The sequence below is a fragment of the Penicillium daleae genome (genome assembly GCF_028827525.1).
Source record: "Penicillium daleae strain IBT 16125 chromosome Unknown utg000008l_segment0_segment0, whole genome shotgun sequence".
In the NCBI taxonomy this organism is placed as follows: domain Eukaryota; kingdom Fungi; phylum Ascomycota; class Eurotiomycetes; order Eurotiales; family Aspergillaceae; genus Penicillium; species Penicillium daleae.
In genome coordinates this window covers 809,135-834,108 of record NW_026623156.1, presented here as the reverse complement: position 1 = coordinate 834,108, position 24,974 = coordinate 809,135, and the positions used below count along the sequence as shown (strand labels likewise).

The 24,974-nt window shown below is 50.8% G+C and overlaps 13 protein-coding genes across 13 annotated transcripts; 7 read left to right on the top strand and 6 right to left on the bottom strand.

Annotated features, from left to right (window-relative positions):
• Positions 1 to 58: 58 nt before the first annotated feature.
• Positions 59 to 1,302, bottom strand: N7458_008944 (TFIIH/NER complex subunit TFB3; the record flags this gene model as incomplete). The annotated part of the gene is made up of 3 exons (XM_056912326.1): positions 59 to 908; positions 967 to 1,207; positions 1,263 to 1,302. The coding sequence occupies 3 exons, from the start codon at positions 1,300 to 1,302 to the stop codon at positions 59 to 61; spliced, it is 1,131 nt and encodes a 376-aa protein (XP_056761175.1).
• Positions 1,303 to 1,512: 210 nt separating this feature from the next.
• Positions 1,513 to 3,327, top strand: N7458_008943 (prefoldin-like protein; the record flags this gene model as incomplete). Its single annotated transcript, XM_056912325.1, has 1 exon — positions 1,513 to 3,327. The coding sequence occupies one exon, from the start codon at positions 1,513 to 1,515 to the stop codon at positions 3,325 to 3,327; it is 1,815 nt and encodes a 604-aa protein (XP_056761174.1).
• A 624-nt stretch (positions 3,328 to 3,951) lies between these two features.
• Positions 3,952 to 6,067, bottom strand: N7458_008942 (protein kinase IKS1; the record flags this gene model as incomplete). Its single annotated transcript, XM_056912324.1, has 2 exons — positions 3,952 to 5,965; positions 6,012 to 6,067. The coding sequence occupies 2 exons, from the start codon at positions 6,065 to 6,067 to the stop codon at positions 3,952 to 3,954; spliced, it is 2,070 nt and encodes a 689-aa protein (XP_056761173.1).
• A 414-nt stretch (positions 6,068 to 6,481) lies between these two features.
• Positions 6,482 to 6,670, bottom strand: N7458_008941 (uncharacterized protein; the record flags this gene model as incomplete). Its single annotated transcript, XM_056912323.1, has 1 exon — positions 6,482 to 6,670. One exon carries the CDS (start codon positions 6,668 to 6,670, stop codon positions 6,482 to 6,484), a length of 189 nt encoding a protein of 62 aa, XP_056761172.1.
• Positions 6,671 to 6,707: 37 nt separating this feature from the next.
• On the bottom strand, positions 6,708 to 8,862 carry N7458_008940 (putative GTPase NOG2; the record flags this gene model as incomplete). The annotated part of the gene is made up of 3 exons (XM_056912322.1): positions 6,708 to 7,532; positions 7,959 to 8,700; positions 8,765 to 8,862. The coding sequence occupies 3 exons, from the start codon at positions 8,860 to 8,862 to the stop codon at positions 6,708 to 6,710; spliced, it is 1,665 nt and encodes a 554-aa protein (XP_056761171.1).
• Positions 8,863 to 9,231: 369 nt separating this feature from the next.
• On the top strand, positions 9,232 to 10,095 carry N7458_008939 (uncharacterized protein; the record flags this gene model as incomplete). The annotated part of the gene is made up of 1 exon (XM_056912321.1): positions 9,232 to 10,095. One exon carries the CDS (start codon positions 9,232 to 9,234, stop codon positions 10,093 to 10,095), a length of 864 nt encoding a protein of 287 aa, XP_056761170.1.
• A 653-nt stretch (positions 10,096 to 10,748) lies between these two features.
• N7458_008938 (S-adenosyl-L-methionine-dependent methyltransferase) lies at positions 10,749 to 12,164 on the bottom strand (the record flags this gene model as incomplete). Its single annotated transcript, XM_056912320.1, has 5 exons — positions 10,749 to 11,062; positions 11,133 to 11,587; positions 11,656 to 11,779; positions 11,846 to 11,972; positions 12,024 to 12,164. The coding sequence occupies 5 exons, from the start codon at positions 12,162 to 12,164 to the stop codon at positions 10,749 to 10,751; spliced, it is 1,161 nt and encodes a 386-aa protein (XP_056761169.1).
• Positions 12,165 to 12,684: 520 nt separating this feature from the next.
• Positions 12,685 to 13,580, top strand: N7458_008937 (fungal specific transcription factor domain-containing protein; the record flags this gene model as incomplete). Its single annotated transcript, XM_056912319.1, has 2 exons — positions 12,685 to 12,874; positions 12,943 to 13,580. The coding sequence occupies 2 exons, from the start codon at positions 12,685 to 12,687 to the stop codon at positions 13,578 to 13,580; spliced, it is 828 nt and encodes a 275-aa protein (XP_056761168.1).
• Positions 13,581 to 13,695: 115 nt separating this feature from the next.
• Positions 13,696 to 14,658, top strand: N7458_008936 (fungal specific transcription factor domain-containing protein; the record flags this gene model as incomplete). Its single annotated transcript, XM_056912318.1, has 1 exon — positions 13,696 to 14,658. One exon carries the CDS (start codon positions 13,696 to 13,698, stop codon positions 14,656 to 14,658), a length of 963 nt encoding a protein of 320 aa, XP_056761167.1.
• A 2,258-nt stretch (positions 14,659 to 16,916) lies between these two features.
• Positions 16,917 to 18,470, top strand: N7458_008935 (putative GPI anchored cell wall protein; the record flags this gene model as incomplete). Its single annotated transcript, XM_056912317.1, has 1 exon — positions 16,917 to 18,470. One exon carries the CDS (start codon positions 16,917 to 16,919, stop codon positions 18,468 to 18,470), a length of 1,554 nt encoding a protein of 517 aa, XP_056761166.1.
• Positions 18,471 to 19,782: 1,312 nt separating this feature from the next.
• Positions 19,783 to 21,431, top strand: N7458_008934 (phosphatase PAP2 family protein; the record flags this gene model as incomplete). Its single annotated transcript, XM_056912316.1, has 4 exons — positions 19,783 to 19,931; positions 20,027 to 20,520; positions 20,585 to 20,596; positions 20,683 to 21,431. The coding sequence occupies 4 exons, from the start codon at positions 19,783 to 19,785 to the stop codon at positions 21,429 to 21,431; spliced, it is 1,404 nt and encodes a 467-aa protein (XP_056761165.1).
• A 994-nt stretch (positions 21,432 to 22,425) lies between these two features.
• On the top strand, positions 22,426 to 23,120 carry N7458_008933 (uncharacterized protein; the record flags this gene model as incomplete). The annotated part of the gene is made up of 2 exons (XM_056912315.1): positions 22,426 to 22,503; positions 22,581 to 23,120. The coding sequence occupies 2 exons, from the start codon at positions 22,426 to 22,428 to the stop codon at positions 23,118 to 23,120; spliced, it is 618 nt and encodes a 205-aa protein (XP_056761164.1).
• Positions 23,121 to 23,496: 376 nt separating this feature from the next.
• N7458_008932 (uncharacterized protein) lies at positions 23,497 to 24,448 on the bottom strand (the record flags this gene model as incomplete). The annotated part of the gene is made up of 2 exons (XM_056912314.1): positions 23,497 to 23,925; positions 23,990 to 24,448. 2 exons carry the CDS (start codon positions 24,446 to 24,448, stop codon positions 23,497 to 23,499), a joined length of 888 nt encoding a protein of 295 aa, XP_056761163.1.
• Between the last annotated feature and the right edge of the window lie 526 nt (positions 24,449 to 24,974).

The window sequence follows — 24,974 nt, the reverse complement described above, 5'->3', positions numbered from 1 at the left end:
AAAAATCCAAAGACAAATCAAAACGCCATCGCTATGCCAAATTTTCCACTCCTCTGAACTATGCAGCGTTTTTACCAACGGCAGCCATTGCAGCTCCCTCGGTAGAAGCAGGCTTCGAAATGCCAAGAGCAGAGATAGCATCACGCTTTGCAACCTCTTCCTGGACAAAGCAGCCCAGACCAGCAAACGCTTCCAAAAGCGTGCGCGAGTAATACTCCTGCAGGTCATACCCACCAGCCTGGACAGTTAAGTCTGAGCGGAGTTTGTCCAAGAAGGCGTAAGGGTAGGACTCCAGTTGGGTGTAGTAATCGCGCTTGCCAGGCACAAGACCCATGAATGGATCGTACGGCTTCTCTGGCTCGGGAGTCTTGATCTTGCGCAATCCCTTGATGAATCCCGCACCCGGGGTTGAACCAGCGGTATCGGCCGTCGTAAGAGGTGTCCCAGTACGCTTGACCTCGGTCCCCCGAAGAGCAGCCTGCTTCTGTCGGATACGATCCTCTTCGCTGCGCCGGGCAGACGACTTTTTGAGGTGCACCTTGTGTCCCTCGCGAGCGATAGCAGCTGCGTCTGCAGCAGATCCGGATGCAAGACGAGTGAGGAAGTCTTCTCGTGTAGCCTGTTGCTCGCGCCGCTCGCTCTCGTATTCCTCCCGGGCAATTTGTTGGCGCATTCGGGTTTCTTCTTGTTCCAGGAGAATCTTCTTCTGGAACGAGGTGGCTTCTTGTTCCTCGAGTGCTTGATTTGCTTTTATAGATTGCATGTTCTCTTGTGCGTAGGCTTGTAGTTGGGCTTCTGTTTTCGCCACGTCGATTCGGCAGACTAGGTTGGCGATTATTTCTTCGCGTTGCTCGAGGAAATCGTCGTATGCACGCTTTGAATCAAATTCTTCTTCACGTCGATTGAGTCTAGGAAAGGAAAGTGTTAGAGTCTTTCACCATAAATCCATAACGGGAAGTGACTTACATGTGCATCACGCGCCGTCGAATATCCACTTCTCGCTCAACTCCAATATCCTCAAAGGTCTGCTGGCGAAAGCGGTTCTTGCGGAGGGTCTTACGACAACCAGCGACGGGGCAGCTAGCGGGTCCAGAGGAGAATATTCGGTCGACGCAGGACTCGCACATCTTGTGGTAGCATTCTGGGTTGATGAGAAATCGCATATTCGGGTTGAGATACCGCGAGGACTTGCAGACGGGGCAGACCTCTGTCAAAGGGAGTATTAGCATATTCACCAGCATATGAGGCATGAAAGAGCTCACCGTCCTCATCCCGGCGGTCGATCCCATTCTTGGACGCCATGGTGGTGAGTTGTAGGCTGCCAGAAGGTGAAAGGCGGCGGATAACAGCTAAAGCTGGAGATAAAGGCGGGCTCCACCACGTGCACGGGCCAAGTATTCGGTCTTCGGCGTTCTTTTTTTGCCCCCCGGTCACCTCACTTTTCTCACTTACTTGACTGAGATGGAAGCAGTTATATGATATCTGACGAGACGGACTATCACTGAGAATACCATGGGTATCCCGAATCACAATTTCCACGACCTCGAGCAGCGGCGACTCGCCCTCGAAGACAATATCTCCGAGCTCCAGAAATCCCTCTACCACTGGCGAACCTGGGAGGCGGAATACGATGGCTTTCGAGAGGAGATCAAAGAGTTGCACGACGATGCCACCACCGATGATTTCATCGCCGTTGCGCGCCAGTACGAAGGGTCGCTAGTGAACGAAAAGGAAATACAGACGATCCTTCGAACAGAGGCGGGCGTCACACGATCGCGCACCCAAATCGTCGACCTTCTAGGCAGACGAATCGATTATGTGAAGCAGAATGGCGCGACAATAGAGAAGAGACTTCGAGGGGTAGAGAACGAGCTGTACACGTTGGATTCGGACGACCAGCTCCCTGCCGATATCACCAGTGATCAAGGGTTCCCAATGAAGGAAATCATGGAAGAACTGGACGAGGAGGGGAACGTGATTTCCAGCTCGGTCAATGCCCCCGGAGACCATGCGCCGGCGATTCTGGAAGCTCTGAAGAAGGCTGGCGTTGACGAGATTCCGGAGACCTCTCAGCCAACTGAGAAAGTTGTCGAGTCCAGCGCTGTTGATCAGAAGGATAATGTAGATACGGCCGAGGATCAGGCCGAAGTGGTATCAAATGGCCGCGCATCCACCACGAACGGACGCGATGTTTCACAAGAGGAGGAGGAGCTAGACCTGTCGCAACCAGTGTCACTTGTCACCCCAGAGGATCGCAACCAGTCTCCGGTGACTAATATCGACGAACCTGCCGATGAGGCAACTCTCCGACGCGAAATGCTGGAATACGGCATCCACGAAATTGGCACAATCGTTGCAGAACTAGAACTGGATGACGATGCCAGCGAGTTCTCCATCTCGGACGAGGACAACGACATGGCCACAGAAGAGGAGGATGAAGATGAGTTTGGTCGGTCACACCTCGTGTTGTCCGAGGAGTACCATCGCCAAATGCGGGAGTTGGAAGCCAAACTTAGCGCCAGGGGCATGACCAATCTGGGCAAGGACACTCAAACCTTCCCCGAGGAAATTCGCCAGGAGATTGAAAACTCTGCCACAGAACTGGTGCAAGAGGATGGAGAGGCCGGTAGCTCTGATAAGGGCAAGAAGCCGAAGAAGAAGGTCGCTTTTGCAGAGGAATTAGACATCGCCCCGACATCTGCGCCCGCTGTAGCTGAGACGAAGGCTCCTGCGCCAAAGCCGCAAGCAAGCGTCCAGGTCCTCTCAGATGCCATCGTTGAGCGCACAGAGCCGCCACAGGAGTCTCGTTCAGCCTCATCCAATGGATCTAAGAAGTCCTCTCGGTTCAAGACCGCTCGAGCAGTCGATTCTGCGGCTACAGCAGCCGAACCATCCGCCAAACCTGCATCTTCCCAAATGCCCTCTCAACCTTCTGAGCATCAGGCTTCTCGCCCCTCAGCCACCACCGTTCCCTCAGCCACACCCCCTGGTCTGTTCCCTGCCACTCCCAGAGAGCCAAAGCCATTCTCCACGCCGATCATAGACCTTCCCGCTGGACCCTCAGCTCCCACGCCTCCAGAGGGCAAAACGTTGGCCGAGAAATTGGTTGAGCGAGATATTGCTCCTGGGTCTATCACAGCTCCGGAACCAGACGAGTTGAACGAAGAGATTCATCGCCGTGAGATCGCTTCTGAGTTTTACAGAATACGTAATAGCAAGATCCAACAGCAAGGTGGCTTCGTCAATGAGGAAGAGCCAGAGTTTGTACCTGTTGAGGAGCCGGTGCAACGCGTGAGCAGATTCAAAGCTGCGCGGCTTCGACCTTAGTTCCAGGAATGCTTTCGGATATTTTTGAAGGTGTCAATTTGGCTACAAATACCAATATTCCAGACGATATTATGTTCATGAATATTCATCCGGTCTTTCGTAGGTAACGATTGCTATCTATTTTCTTTTTCTTGACTTCCGCTTTCTGCGAAGTCAACACAGGAATTCGTGTTGTCATGGTTTCTACCGTGGCAAGAATGGAAGTGTCTCTTCATTAGAAGCGAAATGGCATTTCCATCACAAAATTCCAAGATCGATTTCTTCGAGGACTTCTCTGGCTGCACCACCTTTGGGTTCCTCTCAAGCTTTTCTGACCTGATCGATTGTCTGTATTGTGCTCGTCCGCAAGGAAAGTACTTACTGGCACTTCGTTCTGGTATGATTGGCCCAAGGGGGATCTAAGATAATGGAGATGCCGTTATTTTTTCTCCCCCGACATTCGTAGACCCTTCTCAGATTAGAGACTAAGACTATATAGAATAGAATATGTGTGGTTCACTTGGAGAACTATAAGTTCATATCCACTAAAAGTAAGCTCGGAAAATAATCTCAATGTATTGGATATTCATTAAACGGCTTTCGTGACATAATCATATCTCATATTAACACAGAACGGAGAAGAAATCAAACTCCCATAGCAAAGTCCCCATGCCATGTACAAAGCACCCCCAATTTCATACCAAGTCCCACGAGGATGAGATGTAGCAATGTTGAGAAAGCTTGCACACGTAAATCATGGGCCCGCAAGGTGATTGCTGCTAGCAGAAGCAGGGGATAAAGGAACCAGGGCCTGACTGCTACTGGTGAACAGGGGTGCAAGACTGTGACAACTTTGACCAAGAAAAGGGAGACTTGTAGGCCAGGGGAGAGACTGGAAGCATCAAGGTGGTTCAGAAATGTGGATGAGGTGGGTGGTGGTGGAAGTAGTTGTCGTGTGAGACTGATAGGCTGGGTTGGGGAGTTGATAGATTCTTCGTGTGAGTGTAATTGTCTCGTGGATGCATTTGGAGGGGAGGTGGAATATCTTTGCCGCATGACTAGGTCTTTGTCAGGGCTTAGTGACGACCTGTTTTCCAAGATCGTCTCTGATGCTGGGGTGCTGCTGGAACCAGGGGGCGTGTCAAACATTGAGTCGCGCCTCAATGAAACGGGGCTTCGTGCAATCTTCTGTTTAATGGGTGAAAGGGCCCTGTCCATGCCTGGCTGCGATACTGGACTTTCAACCGTGCGAATTCGAGCTCCCCCAGGTAAGTCGGGACTAGCTGAATTGTTGCGTTTAAATCTGAAATTCTCACTGGCATTGTTTGCGGCTTGAATGCCATTCAAAACGTCATCCGCAGTCGGACGTCGATCAGGGTCCACAGAGAGTAGTTGATCTAGGAAAGAGTAGAGTTTGGCAGGAAGATCGGGTCTCCTCCTGCGAGCATTGTCAAATCCAGTCCAATGTGTGATCTCGTCTCGAAGCTGATCCAAGTCTTCATTGTCTTCGTTGATGATATCAGCACTGCGGTAGGGAAGTTCGCCGAAACACAAGAAGTACAAAATCATTCCAAGGGAGAAAATGTCGGATTTGAAGGTAAAATTTCCGAATGGCCCACCAGGGTATTCTTGTCGAAGAACTTCAGGAGCGCAGTAAGAGACTGTCCCTGTCGCGCCAGTTGACCTGCGCATTGCATCCTGTGATTGGACTTCGCCAAAATCACTGACTAGCACTCGGATACCGTCGCTTGTCTCATGAAGAAGGCAATTGTTTGGCTTCAAGTCACGGTGGATATAGCCGTTCATGTGCAGATGGCGCAAGCCGGCCGTAATGTCCCTGAAGAAGGAGTAAATTTCATCCAACTGCAGCATGCGAGGTCCTCCCATCTCGGGTTTAATCTCTGGCTCTCCTTTTGACTTCCTTCGGAGGCGATCCTTGAGCTGTTGAGCGGTTGTCGTTGTCTGAACAGCACCGCAGATGTAGTTATGTAGATCGCCTGCATTGCAATACTGCTGTATGATAAAGGCGCATGGTACATTAGGACCAAAGGTGCTGATTCTGGCATTCTCGAGCCAGACATGACGATAGGAGACGAGGTTTTGATGTGAGAGGTTTTGCAAGAGCTGTACTTCGCCTAGCACCTTCTCCAGCCATTCGTGGTCGTCACCGACTGGGACGCGTTTGCAGGCAAAATGGCCGAGCGAAACGCCATCCAGTACGTGTTTCACTAGCAGAACCACACCTTTCCCTCCTTTTCCAAGAACCTTTTCTTCCACGAAAAATCGTTTGAAATAGTCCGGACTAAACGCCGACGAGGATATTCCTTGGCTTTGGGTTGGAGCTGACCGAGAAGAAGGATTGCTGGTGGGACCGTCGGGGAGGGCAGGCTGAACTAGACGGCGGCGCGGCGAAGAGGGTCTCGATGAGCGTGCAGAGCTTGGTAAGCTATTGTTGAGCATGCGAAAGTAGTTGGGGTTGATGAATTCCGCTTCTGGGTCTGTACTCCCACGATGCCTGCCTCGGTTGCCTTCGTGCATTGGTCGGTGACAAAGGGGACAATTTGCAAGTTCCATATTTCCCTCATGGTCATCTGCCATGTTTCGAAGGGCGAGCTGCTGAGAATCATGGTCAAACACAACCACCGAGTCATTGTGCCGGCTGTGCGTCGTTAGCTCGGAAGGTGGTTGGAAGCACTGAAACCTACAGTACAACGTCTAGGTTGCCCCCATTGTAGGGAATCATAGACATGTCGTCCGGCATGACTGTCTCCTCATTGCGGGAGGCAGCAAAGGAAATGTAGTCGCTCACTCGTCATGCGATGGTCGCATGCAGCGTGCAGCTTGGAGCCGAGAGATGACGGTGAAACCCCCACGCCGAGAGCGGTGAGCTGCCAAGAGCCGAGCCGTGGACGAGCCTGCGGCACGAACAGCACGACCGCTTGTTGGATATTTGTGCATACTGGTGGAATATATACGAAGTACAGTCTACAAATGTATATGTAGAAGGAACATGCTGAGAGAAATGAAACTTGGATCCTATTCCTTTCAAAATCGGCGGGTATCTCGAGTAGTGTGAGTGGCCTCCTAACGGGTGGAGCTAGCCAGGGTGAGACCTGACGAACACGCATCTTTACGCATGTTGGCGATTCTGCACTCCGCTGACGATACAGCTTGATCATGCCCTCTGGTAGGCACTACTGAAGAAAGATCGACCTTTCTCGTTCCCAAAGCATGGGTGGGTAACCAGGGCGTGAGCGACACGGCTCAGCTTGGGAGGCCGCCAGAGGCGCGAATCGGCGACTGAGTCCTCTTTTATTTCAGAGGCAGCGCGGAGCATTAGAGCTTTAGGCTGGCGTGCAGTCATTGGCAGGATGAATAATGAACAGGCGCCCATCGTCCCTTCAGTCCTCCTCGCCACTCTCAACATCGCTAATCTCGAGGTTCGCGATAGAATCATCGTCGTCATCTTCCTCGTCAAAGCCTTCGAATTCACCGTCAGCCTTAGACTCGGAAGACTCGGCTTCATCAGCGGGCTCGGAACCAGCCTCGTCCAGCTTGCGCTTGCGACCCATCTCGCCGAGACGGCCCTCACGGCCCTCAATCTTCCCGTTGTCGGCGCTATTTCCCTTGGGGGGAGGGGTGTACCAGGGGATCTTTCCGCGAAGGAAATCATTGATCACCATCTTTGCGACACCGTCTAGATCGGGCTCGCCTCCTCTTAGCAGACGACCACCCTTGCGAGCAAGTCGGCTGAGGAAGTCGATGGCATCCTGGGGCTCCTTGATGCCGTAAGTGCGTTCCAGGTGGCGGGGCTGCACACGGCGCAGGACAGCCGCAATGTATTGCTCGGGGTTCTCGACGTTCTCCACACGGCAGACACCGCGCAGGAGAATATCCTCCTCAGTGTCATTCTGGTTGGGAGGGACAACACCAGGGCAGTCAATGAGGTAGATTCGCTTCATCAGAGTGACATACTGCCACACCTTGGTCTCACCCGGGATCGGAGCGACCGTGCAAACCTTCTTCTTGCGAAGAGTGTTGATAATGGAGGACTTGCCCGTGTTGGGATATCCAATCAAGCCAACGGAGATTTGCTTGCGGTCAGAGTGCAGGGACGAGAATTGGCGCAAAAGCTGGATCAAAGAGCCCTTCCCAAAGGAGTTGTTGATAGATGCGTGGAACGCAAGAGTCGGGTAGTCCTTTGACAGATGACGAACCCAAGCAGCCTGGTGGAAGATGCCATGTTAGCAAACAGTCACCAAAAATGGTATTTGAAAAATAAATCAGGAATGTGTGGGATGTTACTAAGAGTTCAACTATCAAGCCACCAGAAAAAAGGCAGTAGTAGAACTCAACTCTTAAACAAAACACGTATGTCCCTTACGACAGGCCTTCAAGACGAAGGCCAGTCAACCTTGCCTCAGAAAGAGGTTTGGTGCGGGACATTGTCGATCTACCAAAGCTGTAACAGACAGACCTCCATTGAAAGAAAACACGACATGAGTCGCAGGAAGAAGCCTTGACTTAGCGATGGAACGGCACCATGGCCGGAGAGGAGAAGGAAAACAAGCGAAACAGAAGAGGAAAACAAAAAGGACAGACGTGGGGAAGGAAACGACTGAAATAGAAGGGGCAAAAAGTGTGACACTTACAGCAACACCAGTGGGAACCAGGTCGGTCTTGTTCAAGACAAAGATCAGATGCTTGTGAGGAGCTTCCTCGCGAATGTATTTCTCAACACTCCGACATCGAGTACCAACCGGATCACGAGCATCCAGCACATGGATCACAACATCAGACGAGTCGATGACCTTGTACAGCTCGTTCCAGATACGCTTACTTTGACCCTTGGAGAAGACGGACTCACGAGCGGTGGTGAAAATGGTATCTTCCACAGCACCGACATCACTAGCGACGATTGGAGTACCATCATCGTGTGTACCCTGGTCCGTCTTCTCCAGGTATGAGTCTTGCACCTTGGCGGTCTCGCCGGCAAGATCTTCCAGGGAAGCGACGCCCAGTTTGACACGCTTACGCTGAGCCTTGGGGCCAAAGGTATCGCCAAATGGGTTGTTCTCAATCTCCATCTTAGCCTGATGCTGCTTGAGTCCATTCACGCCCTTGTTGTCGTGAATCAAACTCATGGGGAGCTTGTTGGTCTTCAGAAGCACCTGGTATGGATCGGATGCACGCTCAGCGACAGCCTCACGGAAGGAAGTCAAGGCCTCCTGAGATATAACTCGGGTGTTACCAAACCACTTCCGGTTGGGCTCAATACGAGCAACGGGGGCATCTCGAGATTGGTAGGAGGCGGCGACGGTGATTTCACCCGCGGCGTTGCGTCGAGCCTTGCCATCCTTGAACATGTTCAACGTCTTGATCTTCTTCGCATCGCTAGATAGAAAAAATATGAGCCCGGGCTGCTTCTCATTCCAGCTGATTGACACTGAAAACCTACCGGTAGAAGTTTTCACCTTTCATCCGCACATTTCCCATGCCATCATCAACCTTCCCCTGCCTCACTTTACGCGAGGCCTCCTTCTTGCCTGTACCCATGGTCGGGATCTCTTGTGGTCTTCAAGAGTATGAAAGAAATTCGACCTTGCGAAAAAAATTTCGAAGGTAAGACCAAAACAAAAAGTATTGGCAGAGAGCGAGGAAGAAAAGGAAAAGGAAAAAAAAAAGGCGGAGAAGTAATTTTTTTTTGGCGCCAAGAAATGAGCGTGCACGGGCCACGACAAAATCGCTTCTGTTTCTTCCAGCGCTGGTCTCCTGCTCTGCCCAGGAATCCTCCTTTTCAGAAGCCAGGCGCCTCGGTCCTTTTGACTGACTAGGAATTGACCTATTGAATCAAAAGAACTGTCATATTCTTTATTCTGCCAATTCTCTTTCCTTAGGGAGGAGTCGGGGTGCAATCGGTGCAGAATGTCTGTCCTCCGCAGCGGCCGGACTGCCAGCGTGCAGGTCCGTGGCTTCGCAACTTCGCCAAATCTTCGAGTTGGACCCGAGTCCCCTCACTTTATCGATGTTCCTCGAATCGTTCAGGCCAGCAATCCCGCCAAACCTCTCGTTAAGGGTACTCTTCCGGTCCCTCGCGAGCTCTTCCCAGCTCGTCGCACGGACAAGCCTCGCAAAGCATACCTCGATGCCGTCACACCTCTTCCTTCGACCGAGCGTACTGTCAACCCCAAAAGCAGTGACCCCGAGAAGCAGGCCTTCAAACTGAAGATGGCGGTCTTGCGGCGCAAGAATCTGCGGGAGGGTCTGCAGACATTGTACAAGCGCAAGCAAGTAGCAGAGGAGACCATGTTCAACCGAAGTCTCGAGAACCAGAGACGACGTGAGCGCATCCTTCAACAACCCGAGCCTGAAGACGAGCGCTTGACCCGACCATCCGTTGTCTCCACCATGCAGCCTCAGCCACACACGATCCTGGCGGACCCGAACCGGGAAGAGCGTTTGGTTATTTCGCGCGCACGGATGGAGGCCAAGCAAGCCGAGAAAGATGCCCTGCGCCGTGATCACCTGCAGACTCTGTATATGAACGCCCGTACTTTCATCACTACTGAAGAGCAACTTGCGGCTGAGATCGACCGCGTCTTCCCCGAGGGCGAGAACGAGGCCTGGCGCAACGACCACCAACACGGTGAGAATATCTGGAACCTGGGCATACCACCTACCGTTCAGTCCATCGTCAACGAGACTCGGAAGAGCGAGACTGCTCGCTGGGATGTCACTCAAGACCGAGTCAAGAAGCTGGGCGAGCAGATTACTGGAGGCAAGCTGTGATTTTGATTGCTATCTGAGGAGACCATGTACAATATTTTTTCGAGCCACTGCATTTGTTTTATGTGCATCTAACCCTTCGTCGGAAGTTCAATATAAATCTCTCATGAGCTATATAGTAGATTGGCCTTCCAGAATATTTCTGACGGATTGTAGGTTGGCGGCTGCTGGGTGATCAGGCGATGTTAGTGTTGCTTAGCGTGAGATCGACGAGGCTGGCAGAGCCCCAACATGAACAGTCGCCTATTTCATTGGAAGTAACTTATTTGCCTGGTTATCCTCCGTCTACCTAGTCATCTCTAATCACATCCCATTTCCAGCTATGTCGTCGGAAGCGAAGAGAGCCGAGTGGTACCAAAAAGATGTCCAAAGCATCAATGCAGATGCCCAACGTCTTCTAGAAAGTTACAGTGGCCTCGCACCTGAAGAAATCCTCCGACGTGTTTTGTCTTTGGTACACCATAATGCTCTAGCCTAGCATTGTCCCTGAATTGACTTGGGCGGATGATAGAATATGGATGATGTGGTGGTGCACGACATGGCTGTAGTATTGATAGTTGATATTGAATATTTGCCAATGAGAAATAAGAAGTGGAGATCTATGTTACATTCTACTGTAAATTTAGCTATTGCTTCAACCACTTGGTCACCTCCCCTCATTTCGGGCCCAGGACGACAATAGAGGTGTAGGTAGAAGCAGTATAGGCATGGATGTGCTCAACCTGCAAGCCTGCGGAGTCAGCGAGTGCATGCCACTGCTGAACTGTCCGCTCCTTTCCTCCTAGCGCAATCATCATGGAAATATCAGCCATCGTCGCCTGCCAACGGGCACCGGTATCTGGCAAGACCACTTCATCGATGAGAATGCGAGAGTTCGCATCCATAGCATCAACAATGCTTTGGAGGATCTTGGTACACTCCTTATCGGGCCAGTCATGCATGATACGTCGAAGATAGTAAAACTTCGCACCTAAACGGATGTCAACATTAGTTTTGCTTGTCCTGCAAATCGCAGGTGAAAGGAAAAAAGAGCGACTGACCAGTTACGGGCTGTTTCTGGAAGAAGTCGTGAGATTCAGCCTTTACACCCTCAATCGGAGGAAGCTTGTTGATGACTGCTGGAAGATCCTGAAGGACAAGTCGGCCTAAAAGGGCTGGATATTTCTTGCCAAGCTGAATGCACTGATGTCCGTGACCACCTCCAACATCCACAAAGAAGGGCTTTTCGTAAGGCTGAGGAGATGTTGAGGGAATCTTGGCTGCTTCCGAATCCAAGAGGTCGAATCCCACAGTCCACTCAGAGCCCTCAATTGAAGTCATAACCTTCTGCAAAGCCTCGAAATGTTTTGGCTGCTGGACCAACCAGTCGAAGGCACTGAGCGTGGTATTGTGAGCTTTCTGGAAGGGGGTGTTTGTAGCGCTATCAATGTCTTGATACTTGTTTTCCTTGAAGAATTCAGGCACTGCTCTGACGATCGGTCCGTGGAAATCGAATCTATAGCTCAGTATCAGCATCCCTTTCAAAAGAGGTTGATCGATGCGTGAAAATGAGAGATTATTTACCCGTGATACACCATAGCTTCTCCTTTTTCGTTGGCAAGGACGTGAGTAGTAGTGTTTGCCTGGTATTCATTGCAACCTACCTCTTTGATCACGCCGTTCGAGCCCAGATACCGGAGTAGTCTCTCTTCAAAAGCGAGCCAATATTATTTTCTTTGGTCCTTCACATCAAAAATATAGCAGCAACTCTTACCTAGCATCAGAGGAGATGCTTGAGTAGTCTTGGCCAGCTGGGAAACGTTCACTGATCCGTCATGGCTAGCGATGGTGCGAAACAATTTCATGTCAGCGCCTAGGCAAATGGTTCCCATAAGGAGTTGCTAAGCAAATCAGTAAGCTGCCAACAAGATATAGACACTATAGTCACCAACCGAGTTTGCAATATTATAAAGAAAATCCTTGGAAGTTTGTATCTCCATTTGAACCTTGCGTAGAGCTTGTTGAAGTTCCAGACGGCCGACCTCGTCGGACGTCCTGGCCAAAGCACGAATTTGAGCGATGATGGGGTCCATTTTGTGTCAAACTGGCAGTTGGTAGAATTCAAGTTGTATCAGCTGAAGGTAATCTTCTTGGTAGAGATTGCGATTTACTTCCTGCAAAATGCCTTGCCTTTATATCTGACATGCAAATACTCCGGGCGGATGCCGCGGAATTTCCACGGAGTAACCGCCCTTTCATTGGTTCGATTCAAGGACCCTCCCTCCATTCTGACCGCGCAGCCTCGGGGAGGTGGTACTTTCGAAGACTGCTGCAAAGTCCGCGGATATCAATGAATCTATCATGCGGCGCGTTGAAAAGAATCGCACCGGGTCATCGCGATCGCGGCCAGTATCATGCCTGTTTTGCCGATCACGGAAGCTGAGATGCAGCCGGCAGTTGCCCTGCGCCAATTGCTCGAGTCGCGGCCTCTCCTGCCAACTAGAGTCCTCATCTGTTTTATCGACGAGCAGCGCAGATGAGAGTTCTGATCAACCTCCTAGGAACTTCCAACAAGACGTGCTGGCCCGCCTGCATAGGTTGGAGGAAATTGTCATGACCCAACGGGAGCCTACACGGTCGCCATCTGATCAAAGTGGCTCGCGACCAGGGCCCCCTCCTTCTCGTCGCAAACGCGATATTTCGACACCATTCATGGGGAAATCCTCTACCGTCGACGTAGAATGGCTGGAATCGCAGATTACACACCCAGGTTCAGCAGTAGGGCTATGTAATGCTGAGTATCGTAAGTATGAGCCCACCCGGGTCAGTTTCTATGTCCTGTGCTAACTCGTGCTGACTCGATGTACAAAGAGTTCAAGACATGTTCTATAAAAGAGACATTACCTTGCACACCCACGGAAGATGGACTGGGGACAAAATCCACCAAAATTGTTTGGCTCCCACTTCACGAGGAGTCAAAGCAAATAGTCCACAAGTACCTCACAGACATCACGTTCCTCCATCATGTTGTGCATGGTCCCTCAGTTTGGTCACTTGTCGATGAACTTTACGAGAACCTGGCCACGAAAAGCCCTGTCAAGCTGGGCCAAGTATCTCTGCTCCTAGCAATTCTAGCCAGCACCGCCTTCTTCTGGACTGAGCGAGACATGCACCGAGCGGTGTTTCCCTCGGTCGTCAAGGCCAATGACCTATCCAAAAGGTGGATGGCAGCTTCTTTCGAGATTCTGGAATATTCCCGTTTTACCTGTTCAGAATCTCTCGAGGACGTTCAAGCCCTTATCATTGTCGCCTTCCTGGTGGCCAACATCGTTGGTCTTACCTCTCAGGCTAGATATCTCTTCTCGACAGCAATCTCAGTTGCATGGCAGCTGTCACTACACTTGATCGATCACAAATATAATGCCGAGCTCAGTATTGCTCACCCCAACACCGTGAGAGCAGAAATAGGAAGGAGGGTGTGGTGGTATCTTGTCGCAACCGACTGGTAGGTTCTCCAACTAAGCTAGCTAGCTATAACTGATGAAAAATCCAATCGTAACTTGTAGGCAGATGTCCCAGTTGGGTGGCTCGCAGAAAGGCATATATATGATCCACCCCCGTCACATGGCAACCAAGAAACCTTCCAATGCAAACGACGAAGATCTTTTTGATGGGATGATTAATGTTGACAAGCCAGTTGATCAACCCACGATCATGTCTTATTTTCTCCAGCGGATTCGTCTCGGAGAGATTTGTCGAGAAATCACTGATCGGTTTCCCCTATTCGAAACTGACTCCGGCAACCCGAATTACGAACAGGTCAAGGACATCGACAGAATAATATGCGAATTCAGTCAGGCATTGCCGCCATTCCTTCACTTGGATTATGACATGAGTGAAATGCCAGAGGCCGACTTCCGCAGATCACCCAGCATAATCTTACATCGATACGTCATTAGCTCCTTGCTACACACGCAGCGTTGCAGGCTGCATTTACCTTACCTCTCTCGCGCGCATCAGGGCTCATACTCTTATTCAAAAGAAGCCTGTCTCGAAGCTGCGCGGATGGTTATCCGCACTGAAGTCCAAATATCATCCGAAGACATCCCCTTTGTTCTGACAAGACTCAAATTTGCGGGAAGCCTGCTTTGCGTATGTATGGCCATCATCGCACTGTTGATGGACTTTTGCCACCATAAGAGTCTTCAACCAGATGAGGATCAAGAGCGACGATCCGAGATTCAAGATGCGCTACGAATACTGGAAGAAGGCAAAAGCCAGTCCTTATTCGCGGGAAAACTTCTCGACATCTTCAACTCCATCCTCCAACGCAACAAGGCTCCGCTCCCTTCCGAAGGAAGATCGTCTAGATCGAAGCAGATTGATAGAAAAACCGCCTCTGTATCACTGGATCCTGTTACAATACCAGTGACATCGCAAACAACTGACACAGAAGCAACACTCACCGACCCTGCGTCCCCTATGCTTGATGATCTAGGACAGATATTTGATGCCAGCGCGGATCCGTCCTCTCTTATTGATTGGAACACACTTCTATCTGAGCTGGATGCTCCGTTTCTATCCTAACGAAATGAGGACCGGATGTGATGAAGCCCCAGGCTTGAGTCAACATGCTTCCACACGGCTAATGGGACTTTGCCCCATTTACGATCATAATTTTTTGTTTCAAGAGACATATATCTGTCTGGACCCGGTGTTTTGAAATGATTGTTGATGCATAGTCAACAAATGCGTTTTGACTGGGAGAAGAATGCTGGAGCCAGATTGAGGCCGCCGCTGTATGCTGCAATCGTCATTCCCGTGTCAACTCAATGCTCACCGACGATGCCGATTCCCGGCTTAGCTCGACGGCTCTTACTGGAACTTGGTCAAAGATAGAAGAGGCTATTAATGATGGCAGAGTTGAATAACATGCCGTCGAGCTGTCTCCTCCGGCGGAACCGAAAAGAGTCGGATAGTTACGCATACTCTGCACCCATGGATTGTCCCCACGGATGGAAATATGGGGTGGTACCTGGACCCCAAGAATGACGCGGATGAACCGAATTCCGTTTGTGTCCGGAGATTTAATCAAATGTGATTTGATTGTTTTTCTACTAAGGGATCTCTTCGGCACACGGGTTTGCCGGATTCTATGGGGTGTACTATAGAAGCATGGAATGGATCGTCAGTCTGACATGAGTAGATAATCCTGAACGGGTATGCGTCGTAGACCGAGTCTTCTCATGAGGATCCTGCCGCCCAGTAGACGCTCCGTTCAACCCTCGCCGGATGTATCCTGATGACCAGAGGTCCACGAAATAGATTTGTCTACCTACCTCTCTGCTTGGCTAAAGAGGTTTGGAAAACACAGTACGTCTGGAAGTATTGACAGCTCCAATTAATTTTGCGACAACACATTTTCCATGTTTTAATACTTGGGAAAGCGGTTGATATTCCTGTCGGTAATGCCACAACGGCTCCCTCCATCTGAGGGCTTGGACGGAATGAATGATGTTCGGCTTCACACAATTTTAATGCCCTTGGGTTGTAGTCAGGAAGGTTCAGGTCCCCTATGACACACTTGTTTGGTCCTTCGTCATCACCGTCGCCGCGTTCTTGATTTCGGGGAACTAGATTTAAGTTGATGGCAGACTTTTGAGTTCTTACGCATACCAGGTCGATACTCTGATGATGATTGAGCTCTGAGCTGATTCTCCTCATCTTTACGCAAGTCTCTCCTCATTGGAAAGCCAGATAAATTTGAACCATCCTTTTGAGCTGTTTACCATCTCAATAAATTGTATGGGGATCAATGAGAATCAGCTGCGGTGTATAGTAACCACGGAAGACGACTCCAGCCATCCGATCGGCCCGAGCATTGGCGAGGAGCACCATCGCATCAGGGACCTCAGAGGCCATCGAGAAGTTGCACGCTCTTGAAGTTAATTCATGTTGAGTTATTTTTTTGGTTATAAAACCCCTCCAGCAGATTGCGGAAGAAGAGGATAAGCGAGTATCATGGACAGTCGGGTACTTGTTTACGGTGAGCCCCAGTGATCCGCCAGATCTAACAGCAGCCATAGGCATTGATCGCTATATACATTATCTGATACTGGACCCTTCTCCACATCCTAAATAAGCTCTGATTGCTGCGGAGGAACTGTCCGACTGGGTTGAAGTCCCACATGCCTTCTCATTGTGGCCCATTCCCAAGGACAATGGCATAGCTCGACCCTAACTGGCCAGCAGCACACTAGTATTTACTTGCTATCCCGTTTTCAAACCTCCGGAGATATAACCCGGACTCTTTACGAGTGTACGAATGTTGTGCTCGAATTACCAAGTATTCTCGTTGCTCGCTAATGATGTGATCCTTAATCAAGCCAATTATAAGAAGATCCAATTCCCTGAACCTACGATGCGTTCGCCAGTCACAAAATACTGTCGGTACGAACAATCGACGTACGGAGATATACGAGTCAAGACGGTCTCTAAAGAGGCCTCCAATTTACTTTCCTAAAGGCTTTCTCCTGGTGTCCCTTTAGAATTATGAAAAGTTTCTTTTTTCTAGCAGCCTTTGCTGCCAGTGTCAACTCACTTGCCTTCCTCCCACGGGGTGAACAGCCCTGCTGCTTCCATCTCAATGTCGCTGGAGAAGTCGCCGGCCCTCTTGGTCAGCTGACCGATGGTCAGAGTCGCGTTGGCGATAACAGCCTCAATCAATCTCTTTTCTGTATCAACTCTACCGGTGTCATTGTCGATAACACCGGCAAGGCCTGTATCATTACCTGTGAGTGTCCTCCGACGAGTCTCGAATGATATCAAAAGCTAAAACAATCCTAATGCCAGCGGAGACTACTCAGTTCCAGTGTGATGAAGGTAAAGCTGGAACTCCGGGCTTCTCCATCTCGTCCTCTGGCCAATTGCAGTTCCATGGCGGCTCTGCCTTCATTGCCTGTGAGACTGGTCAGAATGGTGGTCTGAATATCTATACCACCAACAGCACTTCGGTTACTAAATGCAAGAACGTCATCTTACGTGCCGACTCTTGCGCCAGCACTGGCAGTGCCCCTGTTATTGGCATTCCTGCGGCTCCAGGTGCTAATGTGACTGTCCCTGGGGGTGTTAGCCCTGGAGGAGCTGGCCCTGGGGGCACTGGAGGAGCTGGAGCCTCTGCCTCGCCTGTCACCATCGTATCAACGGTTACCGTAACCAACTGCGTGTGTTCTACTACTGAAGCCCCTGGTGCTCCCGGTTCTGCAGCCCCTGGTGCTAGCTCGCAAACATCTGGTGCTCCTGCAGGTACTGCTCCTACAGGTACTGCTCCTACAGGTACTGCTCCTACAGGTACTGCGCCTGCAGGTACTGCGCCTGCAGTGGTACCAGTTGCCCCGGCTCCCACTGGTAGTGCTGCGCCGTCCTCGGCTGCGAGTGCGCATACCTCGACTGTGCCCGTCACTCCAGTGCCTGGCCAGTCCTCCGGTGCTTCTGCAGGCACTTCTGCCAGCGCGGCTAGTACCACTCAGCCTTCGAGCCCCTGCCCTTCGTGCAGCCAGTCTGCCAGCAGTTCTTTGGCCTCCGGTGGCTCCAGCGTTTGCCCCACGTGTAGCCAGTCGGCGGCTTCGAGCGGTGCTCATACTTCGAGCGTGTGTCCACCAAGCAGCTCCGTGTGTCCATCATGTCCTGTCTCCACGGCTGGGCCACCTTTCGCCAACACTACCCGTATATCGCCTGCGCCAGTGACATCTACTGCGGCCAGTCCGTCCACTAGTATCCATCCGTTGACCAGTGTCCCTGCCAATGCCACTTCGACGACAGCTACTTCCACCTCGTCCGCGACCGGCTGTCCCACCAATCTCTCCGGGGAATTCCAGTTCCCGCATCTAATGGTCCGAATCGACTCGGCTAAGCCGGATACCCCCCACGGCACTGGATTCAACGGCACAGTCAATTCGACCCTTGCTACCACCTTCAACTTCGATATCCCCCAGTCGTACTCGGGCAAGACGTGCAGTTTGATATTCCTGTTCCCCAGGAAGGAAGAGCTGCAAACTACTTCATTCAGCTTCAGCGGCGACGGAAGGGTTGCCTTTGGCAAGCTTTCGCAGACCGTCACTACCTCGACCACCGAAAACAACGTTCCTTCGGTCTCGCAGGGCTTGGGAACTCTTACACTCTCCCCTGGTCACTCCTACCTAGTGTCCACCTTCTCGTGCCCGGCCGGACAGGCTGTGGCTTTTGAGATGAAGAATGCTGGAAGTACCGACTTTGAGTTCTTCGAAGACTGGAATCCATCTCCGTATGTCCATCTCTCTGATATTGAAAGAAAACTGTTTCTCCGAACAGGATTAGCTGACATTGGTTTTAGGCTGGGTCTATTCATCACCGTGTGTTAAACTCGAAAACTCGTCCTCCGACCTATCTACGGAGACATGAATAGTTCGAGGAATGGGTTTGTCTTGTCGGTGCGCTTCACGTTGGAACTTGAACGTGTGCGTGTGTGGTCATGTCTTATTTCCCTTCGTTTGGTGCGGTCTTAAAACGGAGTTAATTGATGTTCGAGCGGGCGAGCTCGGCTGATAATTTGAACACAGTCAATAATCCTCGACTAGTTCTTAAATATTGCAATTGGTTTCCCTGTAGTCCGATCTTACTGTTGATCGGCAGTGAGATGGATAAGAATAATCATTACTCCGAGTATAGCCAGTAGGGTGATGGCCCGCAGTCTGCCACAGTCCAGCAAATCAAAGCGGATTAATTATGCTGCCTAGTCAACTGTGGATCGATGTGTAGAAAGGGCAAATAAGATATGTCAGATCATACACGTTCTCAAGCTGAGATATCTACTCGAGTACAGTTGTAGTCCAGCCTACGGCAGCTAAGCTGCGCCTCGAGAGTGTCGCACCAGTATTCTCTATTCTCGGCGAAATGGCGGATCAGCGCTTGGATGCTGAGCGGCAGAAGAAAGGTTTAGCGCCAGACCGAACCTTTTTGTTTCTCTTGTTCTTTTTTTGGCGACATGATCATCGGTTCATGATTCAGGAAGGTTTGATAACTATTACTAGAATATTAGTAAGATCTTATATAATATAACTATGATATGGCTGGGCTCTGGAGTACTACGGTGGCACTGAAGAATAAGCAGAAAAAAGCGGTCTCGGGGCGCTGAGAGGCTTGTAGAGGCGTCATAATACCTTCAAGGATGGAGACAAGGGGAGACTGGAGACCCTAATCTCTAGTATAGTTCTGTTCTCTAGCATAACGGAGCACCACACGTCCTGTACATACATAGATTGGCCAGAGTGATGTATTCTGAAACGGAGCGGGTATATTCTGAAGAAAAAGGCCCAGACCTGTTTATCTGTGAGCTGTCCCGTCCTTGGAGTGCTCCACTGCCCACAACTGGAACTTGCACCAAAACTTGTACAGAAAAAACGCCAATGACATGCCCAGCCACGCTGGTTCGTCCGTCCACAGCACAAAGTTAAATCACGGTCCAGGGGCACTAAGAACCGCCAAGCAACGGCCAGAGGTGCGCCCAGCGCCAATGGCACGCGACCAGCCCAAGAATAGGTAATAATATTCGATCTTCTTTGCTGGAATTTGAGGTTGCCTAATCTTATTCGGCTACTTCTACAGTCTGACTTCTCTTTTCTCTTTTAAGTCCAGCTTCCTCCCCCATTGGAGTCAACTATACCTGGGGAAATCATGGAGATTCCGGACAAGCTGCCGTTCTCCAAGCGGCGGCTGCGACCGCGAGTCGTCATTTCGTGCGTGCTGCTGCGGCCCTTCTCTTCCTCCGCTCTCAAACTAACCCTCGTTGCGTCTAGCTACATCGCCGACTACGTGATCATCATGTGTGTATTCATTTCTAACCTACCCATCCTCGTGCTCCGTATCTCATCTCCAAACCATAACACATGGACTGACCGCCGCTCGTCGATCAAACCAGCGCCTGCGTAATCGGCTTCTGGATCTTAGACTCCATCGAACCCTTCCACCAGCACTTCTCCCTCCAAAATATCTCCCTCCAGTATCCCTACGCCGTACACGAGCGCATCCCCATCTACTACGCCCTCTGCATCTCCGGTGCTTTCCCGCTCGTCCTGATCATCATCTACACTCTCTTCATCGATGGGCTGTTCTCCCACCACAAGCCCCAGGACCCAGTCTCGGGGAAGCGCAAGCTGCGGGGCCCGTGGCGATGGAAGGACCGTCTGTGGGAGATGAATTGTGGGATCTTGGGCCTGCTGCTGTCGCAAGGATTGGCCTTTGTGATCACCCAGGTCCTCAAGAATGCCTGCGGCAAACCCCGGCCAGACTTGATCGATCGGTGCCAGCCGGTAATTGGGAGCCATGACCTGCCGGTGTTCGGCTTGTCAAACTCGACAATCTGCACTGGAGATCCAGCAATTATCAAGGATGGGTTCCGCTCATGGCCGTCAGGTAGGTCCCTCGAAAAGTACAAAAGTCAGGAAGTGTGGCGTGCTAATCAACCATCTTCCTATAGGTCACAGTAGTTGTGAGTCTCACTATCATTCTGCCCTCGGAATACCGCAACTGCGATCTGCAGAAACATTGAGATACTAACCAATTCGCTGATGACAGCCTCCTTTGCTGGATTATTCTATACTTCCCTGTGGCTGGGTGGAAAGCTCCATATCATGGACAATCGTGGAGAGGCCTGGAAAAGCCTTCTGGTCATGGTGCCCATCCTTGCGGCAACCCTTGTTGCAGTGTCTCGGATCATGGATGCCCGCCATCACCCTTTCGACGTCATCACCGGGTCTCTCCTAGGAGTTGCCTGCGCCGTTGTTTCTTACCGCCAATACTTCCCTCCGCTCAGCGAGGCCTGGCGCAAGGGTCGTGCCTATCCCATCCGTACTTGGGGAACTGAACCACCCCACCCGGTGGATGCGAAATTGACCGCGTTCCACAACAATAGCACCTCTGCTCTTCGCAACCCGGAACAAGACCGTCTCAATCCAACACTTGGGCCTGCGCGCTCCGTATCGCCGTCAGGTCGACCCGCTCCTGGTGCTTCGGGATATGCGGTCCCGAATAACCCATTTGCCTCTCAGGTGTATCCCCGGCGTCGCCATGACCAGGACCCCGATGGTAACTGGTCGTCTAGTGAGGATGACGTCGGCAACGGGTATGAGATGCAGCATGGCTACGCGGTGACCCAAAATCCCGGCGCGGCTCGGGGATACTCACCTCCTTTCGACACCAATACTGCGTATCAGTCGCAGACCAATGCGACTTCGGAAGGTGCTATGTACCAAGCCCCAGAGGTTCCTGGCACTCATCTTCCCCGAGGGCGACAATTGACTGATACGCCGCTCCGCGATGTTTAGTCTAAATTTTAACCCATGATGACATGTTTCTAACATAGTATTGCATTACATCCTAAGCGCGCATAAGTGACTTGCTTCCTGATCGCGATTTGCATGAGCCCTTACGAGTGCTGGCATCTATTTTTTTTTCTCTCCCTTATTCTTTCATGTACGAACAAATTTGAATGGGGCGCTCGAGGCTGGAACTGGTTTCTTCCCGACGACTTCGGCCTTTGGCGATGATCTAAAGTGAATATCTATTAAACATTTAACCTCAACCCTCGATCCCACTTCTGCACATAAATTGGTAACTTTATCTTTACATCTGTTATATTTTTCTTCGATGTTCATGCATCTCATAGCTTGGACGATCGCCCATTGGCTGTGACCGGAGGGCGGGCCGGGTTGCCCTTCCAACCAAAACAACCTCCGGCAGGATTAAGCGGATCAACAGTCAATCAGATGCAGAACATTGATTAAACCTGACAGCAGGGCCTGCACTAACCCTATTCTGATGGCACACGTCTCGCAGCTGCGTGCAATCCAAGCGACAAAGTCAATCAGCCCTCGACCTGGACCCCCGTCTCAATTCGAGGTTGCCCCAGCCACCTCAGTCCAGCGCCGTGACTCGCCCAGCCTCCTCGTCCCCCCGCCCCTGTCAGTGCAAGATGACGGCACTGAGATCTTTTTTCTATGCACCTCTTCGCCCCCTCTCTCCTTCTTTTCTAACTCATCTCTTCTCATTTCTTGCAGTGCCGCTGCACAGGTTGCGATCGCAATAACTGCTCTGACCTTGCATTTGTCTTTGTTCTCCGTGCGATGCGAGTATAGCCTCGAGATAAGATCAACCGATACCTACTTTGACTTCGTTGACTTTGTACTTCTGACGTACATACATACCTGCCTCCCACCGTCCCCCCATCTTACGCGTGGCTCCTTTTGCAACACTTTGACTTTGTCGCATTCCTGAAATCGAGTTTCCCTTGAACTCCGCGCCTATCAGGCTCCCGACAAGATGATTATTGGCAGCATCTTCTTCATCTTTAACCGGATGGTAGAGATTACCTTCCTCATTCCGATCATTGGTATCATGGTAAGCGCATCACTTCAGCTCTCGCATATAGCAAATGCACAAACCATCTTCCATACTAACCGTCCATCTCTATGCAGGCCTATTTCGTCGATGGCTACCTCAAAGCCAATATGCTCACGCCGCCTTACATCCTGGTCCTCTTCATCACCAGTGTACTCGCCGTCTTCTGGGCCATCGATACCCTGATCCGCTTCTCCGCGGCCAAGCGCTCATCCTTTTTCGTCTCCTTCATTGACATGTGCTTCTTCGGCGCTTTCATCGCAGGCGTCTACCAGCTGCGCTTCATCGCCAACGCCGATTGCTCGCACTGGGATGGCGGTTCAGTCTGGGTCTCGCTGGGTCCCTTCGGCGAGTATGGCACACAAGTGAACAACCCACTGGCGCTGCATGTCAACAAGACCTGTGCGATGCTGAAGACTAGCTTTGCGCTGGGTATCATGGAAGTGATCTTCTTTATTTGGACTGCATTCCTGGCATTGTTCATTCACAGCCAGAACCGTGAGGTCATTGTGAAGGAGACCACTGTCCGTCGCCGCAGCCACAGCAGCCGTCGTGGCCACTCTTCTTCGCACCACCGCCACCGCAGCTCGAGCCGGAGACCTAGCTATGTGGTCTAGGGCTGTGGGGAAATGGTACAGGATTGGTGTTGATGATAGCTTCTCTGGGAGGATATGATCTCTTTGTTATGATTTATGACGTGATTTGAAAGGATTAATGAGACAATGCACATGAAAGGAGGGGATGAACGATGAAAATGGACATACACAATCATGTTTCTCGCGAAATGATGCCTGTGGAAAGATGTACCTCATGCTTTGGCTTTTTTCCATTGGAAAATCTTTGATAACCTGTAGCGTTTAGCTAGTTTACCCTTTGCTTCTTTACAATATCAGGATCATTCGAAAACACAACACTGGCCATGGTTCAGATAGTAAAGCTTCCAGACATTGAATTAGATTCACCGGGATGTTCAAAACTCTCAAATACCTTCCATCACAACTCATGTGGCGCCGTCATCGTAAACGGGACCCTCGGCCTCCGCTCTGCTTTCATCCCATTTACCTCACCCTTCGACAAATCGATCTCCCTACTCCTTGAATCAACATCCAAACCATGCTCTCGACACGCCTCAATAACCTTCCTCCTAGCACTCTCCGCAGCAGTAGGTGATCTGGGCCCTACACTACACTGCACCACATCCCTAGTATAAAGAACCAGGCCAAACTCGGCCAGCACTCGATGAAACTCCTCGTTGATATTTGCATAGCTACCATTGAAGGAAATCGGTTCTTCAGTTGCCCAATATACTCGCACCGTCGACCAATCCCAGAATTGGACCGAGCGGGAGAAGAGTAACACGTCGAAGAGCTTTCCCATTCGGAGACCTCCCTCAGGGCTGTCTACTTGTTCCTTGTCATTTGCCTAGAGATATGATTTGTTGGTTAGTGAAGTGGTTGATAATAGGTGGTAGCGTAGGTGAACCAACGCGTATATGAGATATCCCAGCACTATCGCCGCCCATGGCAGAGGAGACATGGAAAAGGCCCAGCTCAGAAATAGGAGGTTGTTGGACAAGCATCCTGCGCCAACTCGCGTCGGGCCGTACAAAGCGAGCCAAGCGTGAGGGATCTTCTATCCAATTCAGTGTCGAAAATGTAAACCGGTGATGATTTGGTCTATCCTCGGAAGGAAAGATAGAAGGGAATGTTTCAGTTAATAGCGGATTGGGTATCCTTTCGTCGACGCCCCATTCGAAATCTTTGATCGGGATGAAGAAGAGGGCTTTTTGGAGGGATCGGGACTTGGTGATTAGGTTGAACCAGTCGCGACAGACGAGTTGGGCGGATAGGAGGAGTGTGCGCATGTCTGTGTGGGAGAGAATCATTTCCAGGATTTCTGGGGTATTGATGACCTTGACGGTCGCATGTTTTGTGGTGGTTGTCATTTTTTGTGGATGGGGCTGTTGGTGTGACTGAAAAGCGGGGAGGAGTTTAAAGAGACAGATTTGCGTTCAATGTCTCTACTTATGTATCGTGGTAGCAGAGCCTCATCTAGCAATGATGACGCCCCCTCCTCCCCGCCTTATGTTGGCTGCCTGATGTGATTGGCAGGCACTACTAAGCCTAGGATTGGTGCTAAACGATTAGGTCTAGCCATTAGATTTGCCCCAACTTCCAACGGGCAGAGCTATAGAGGTTGCCTGAGGCAATCGAACTAGCAAAGTCGTATGTGCATCAGTCCTTTCTAACCCAAATCTAGCTTAGGGAAGAGTGATGAGACGGAACAATAACCAAGATTATCGCGGGATGATGCCAAGCCGCCGGGTCTCCCTTGGCACCGCTATTGTTAGTCTCGATACGAGCAGTCGAGGGTACTTCAGGCAAAGATCAACAAATTTCTCGGATATCACTCGTATAGAAACTGGCACCAAAAGCAGACTGGGGGATATAAATACTGTGTTCTCATCACGG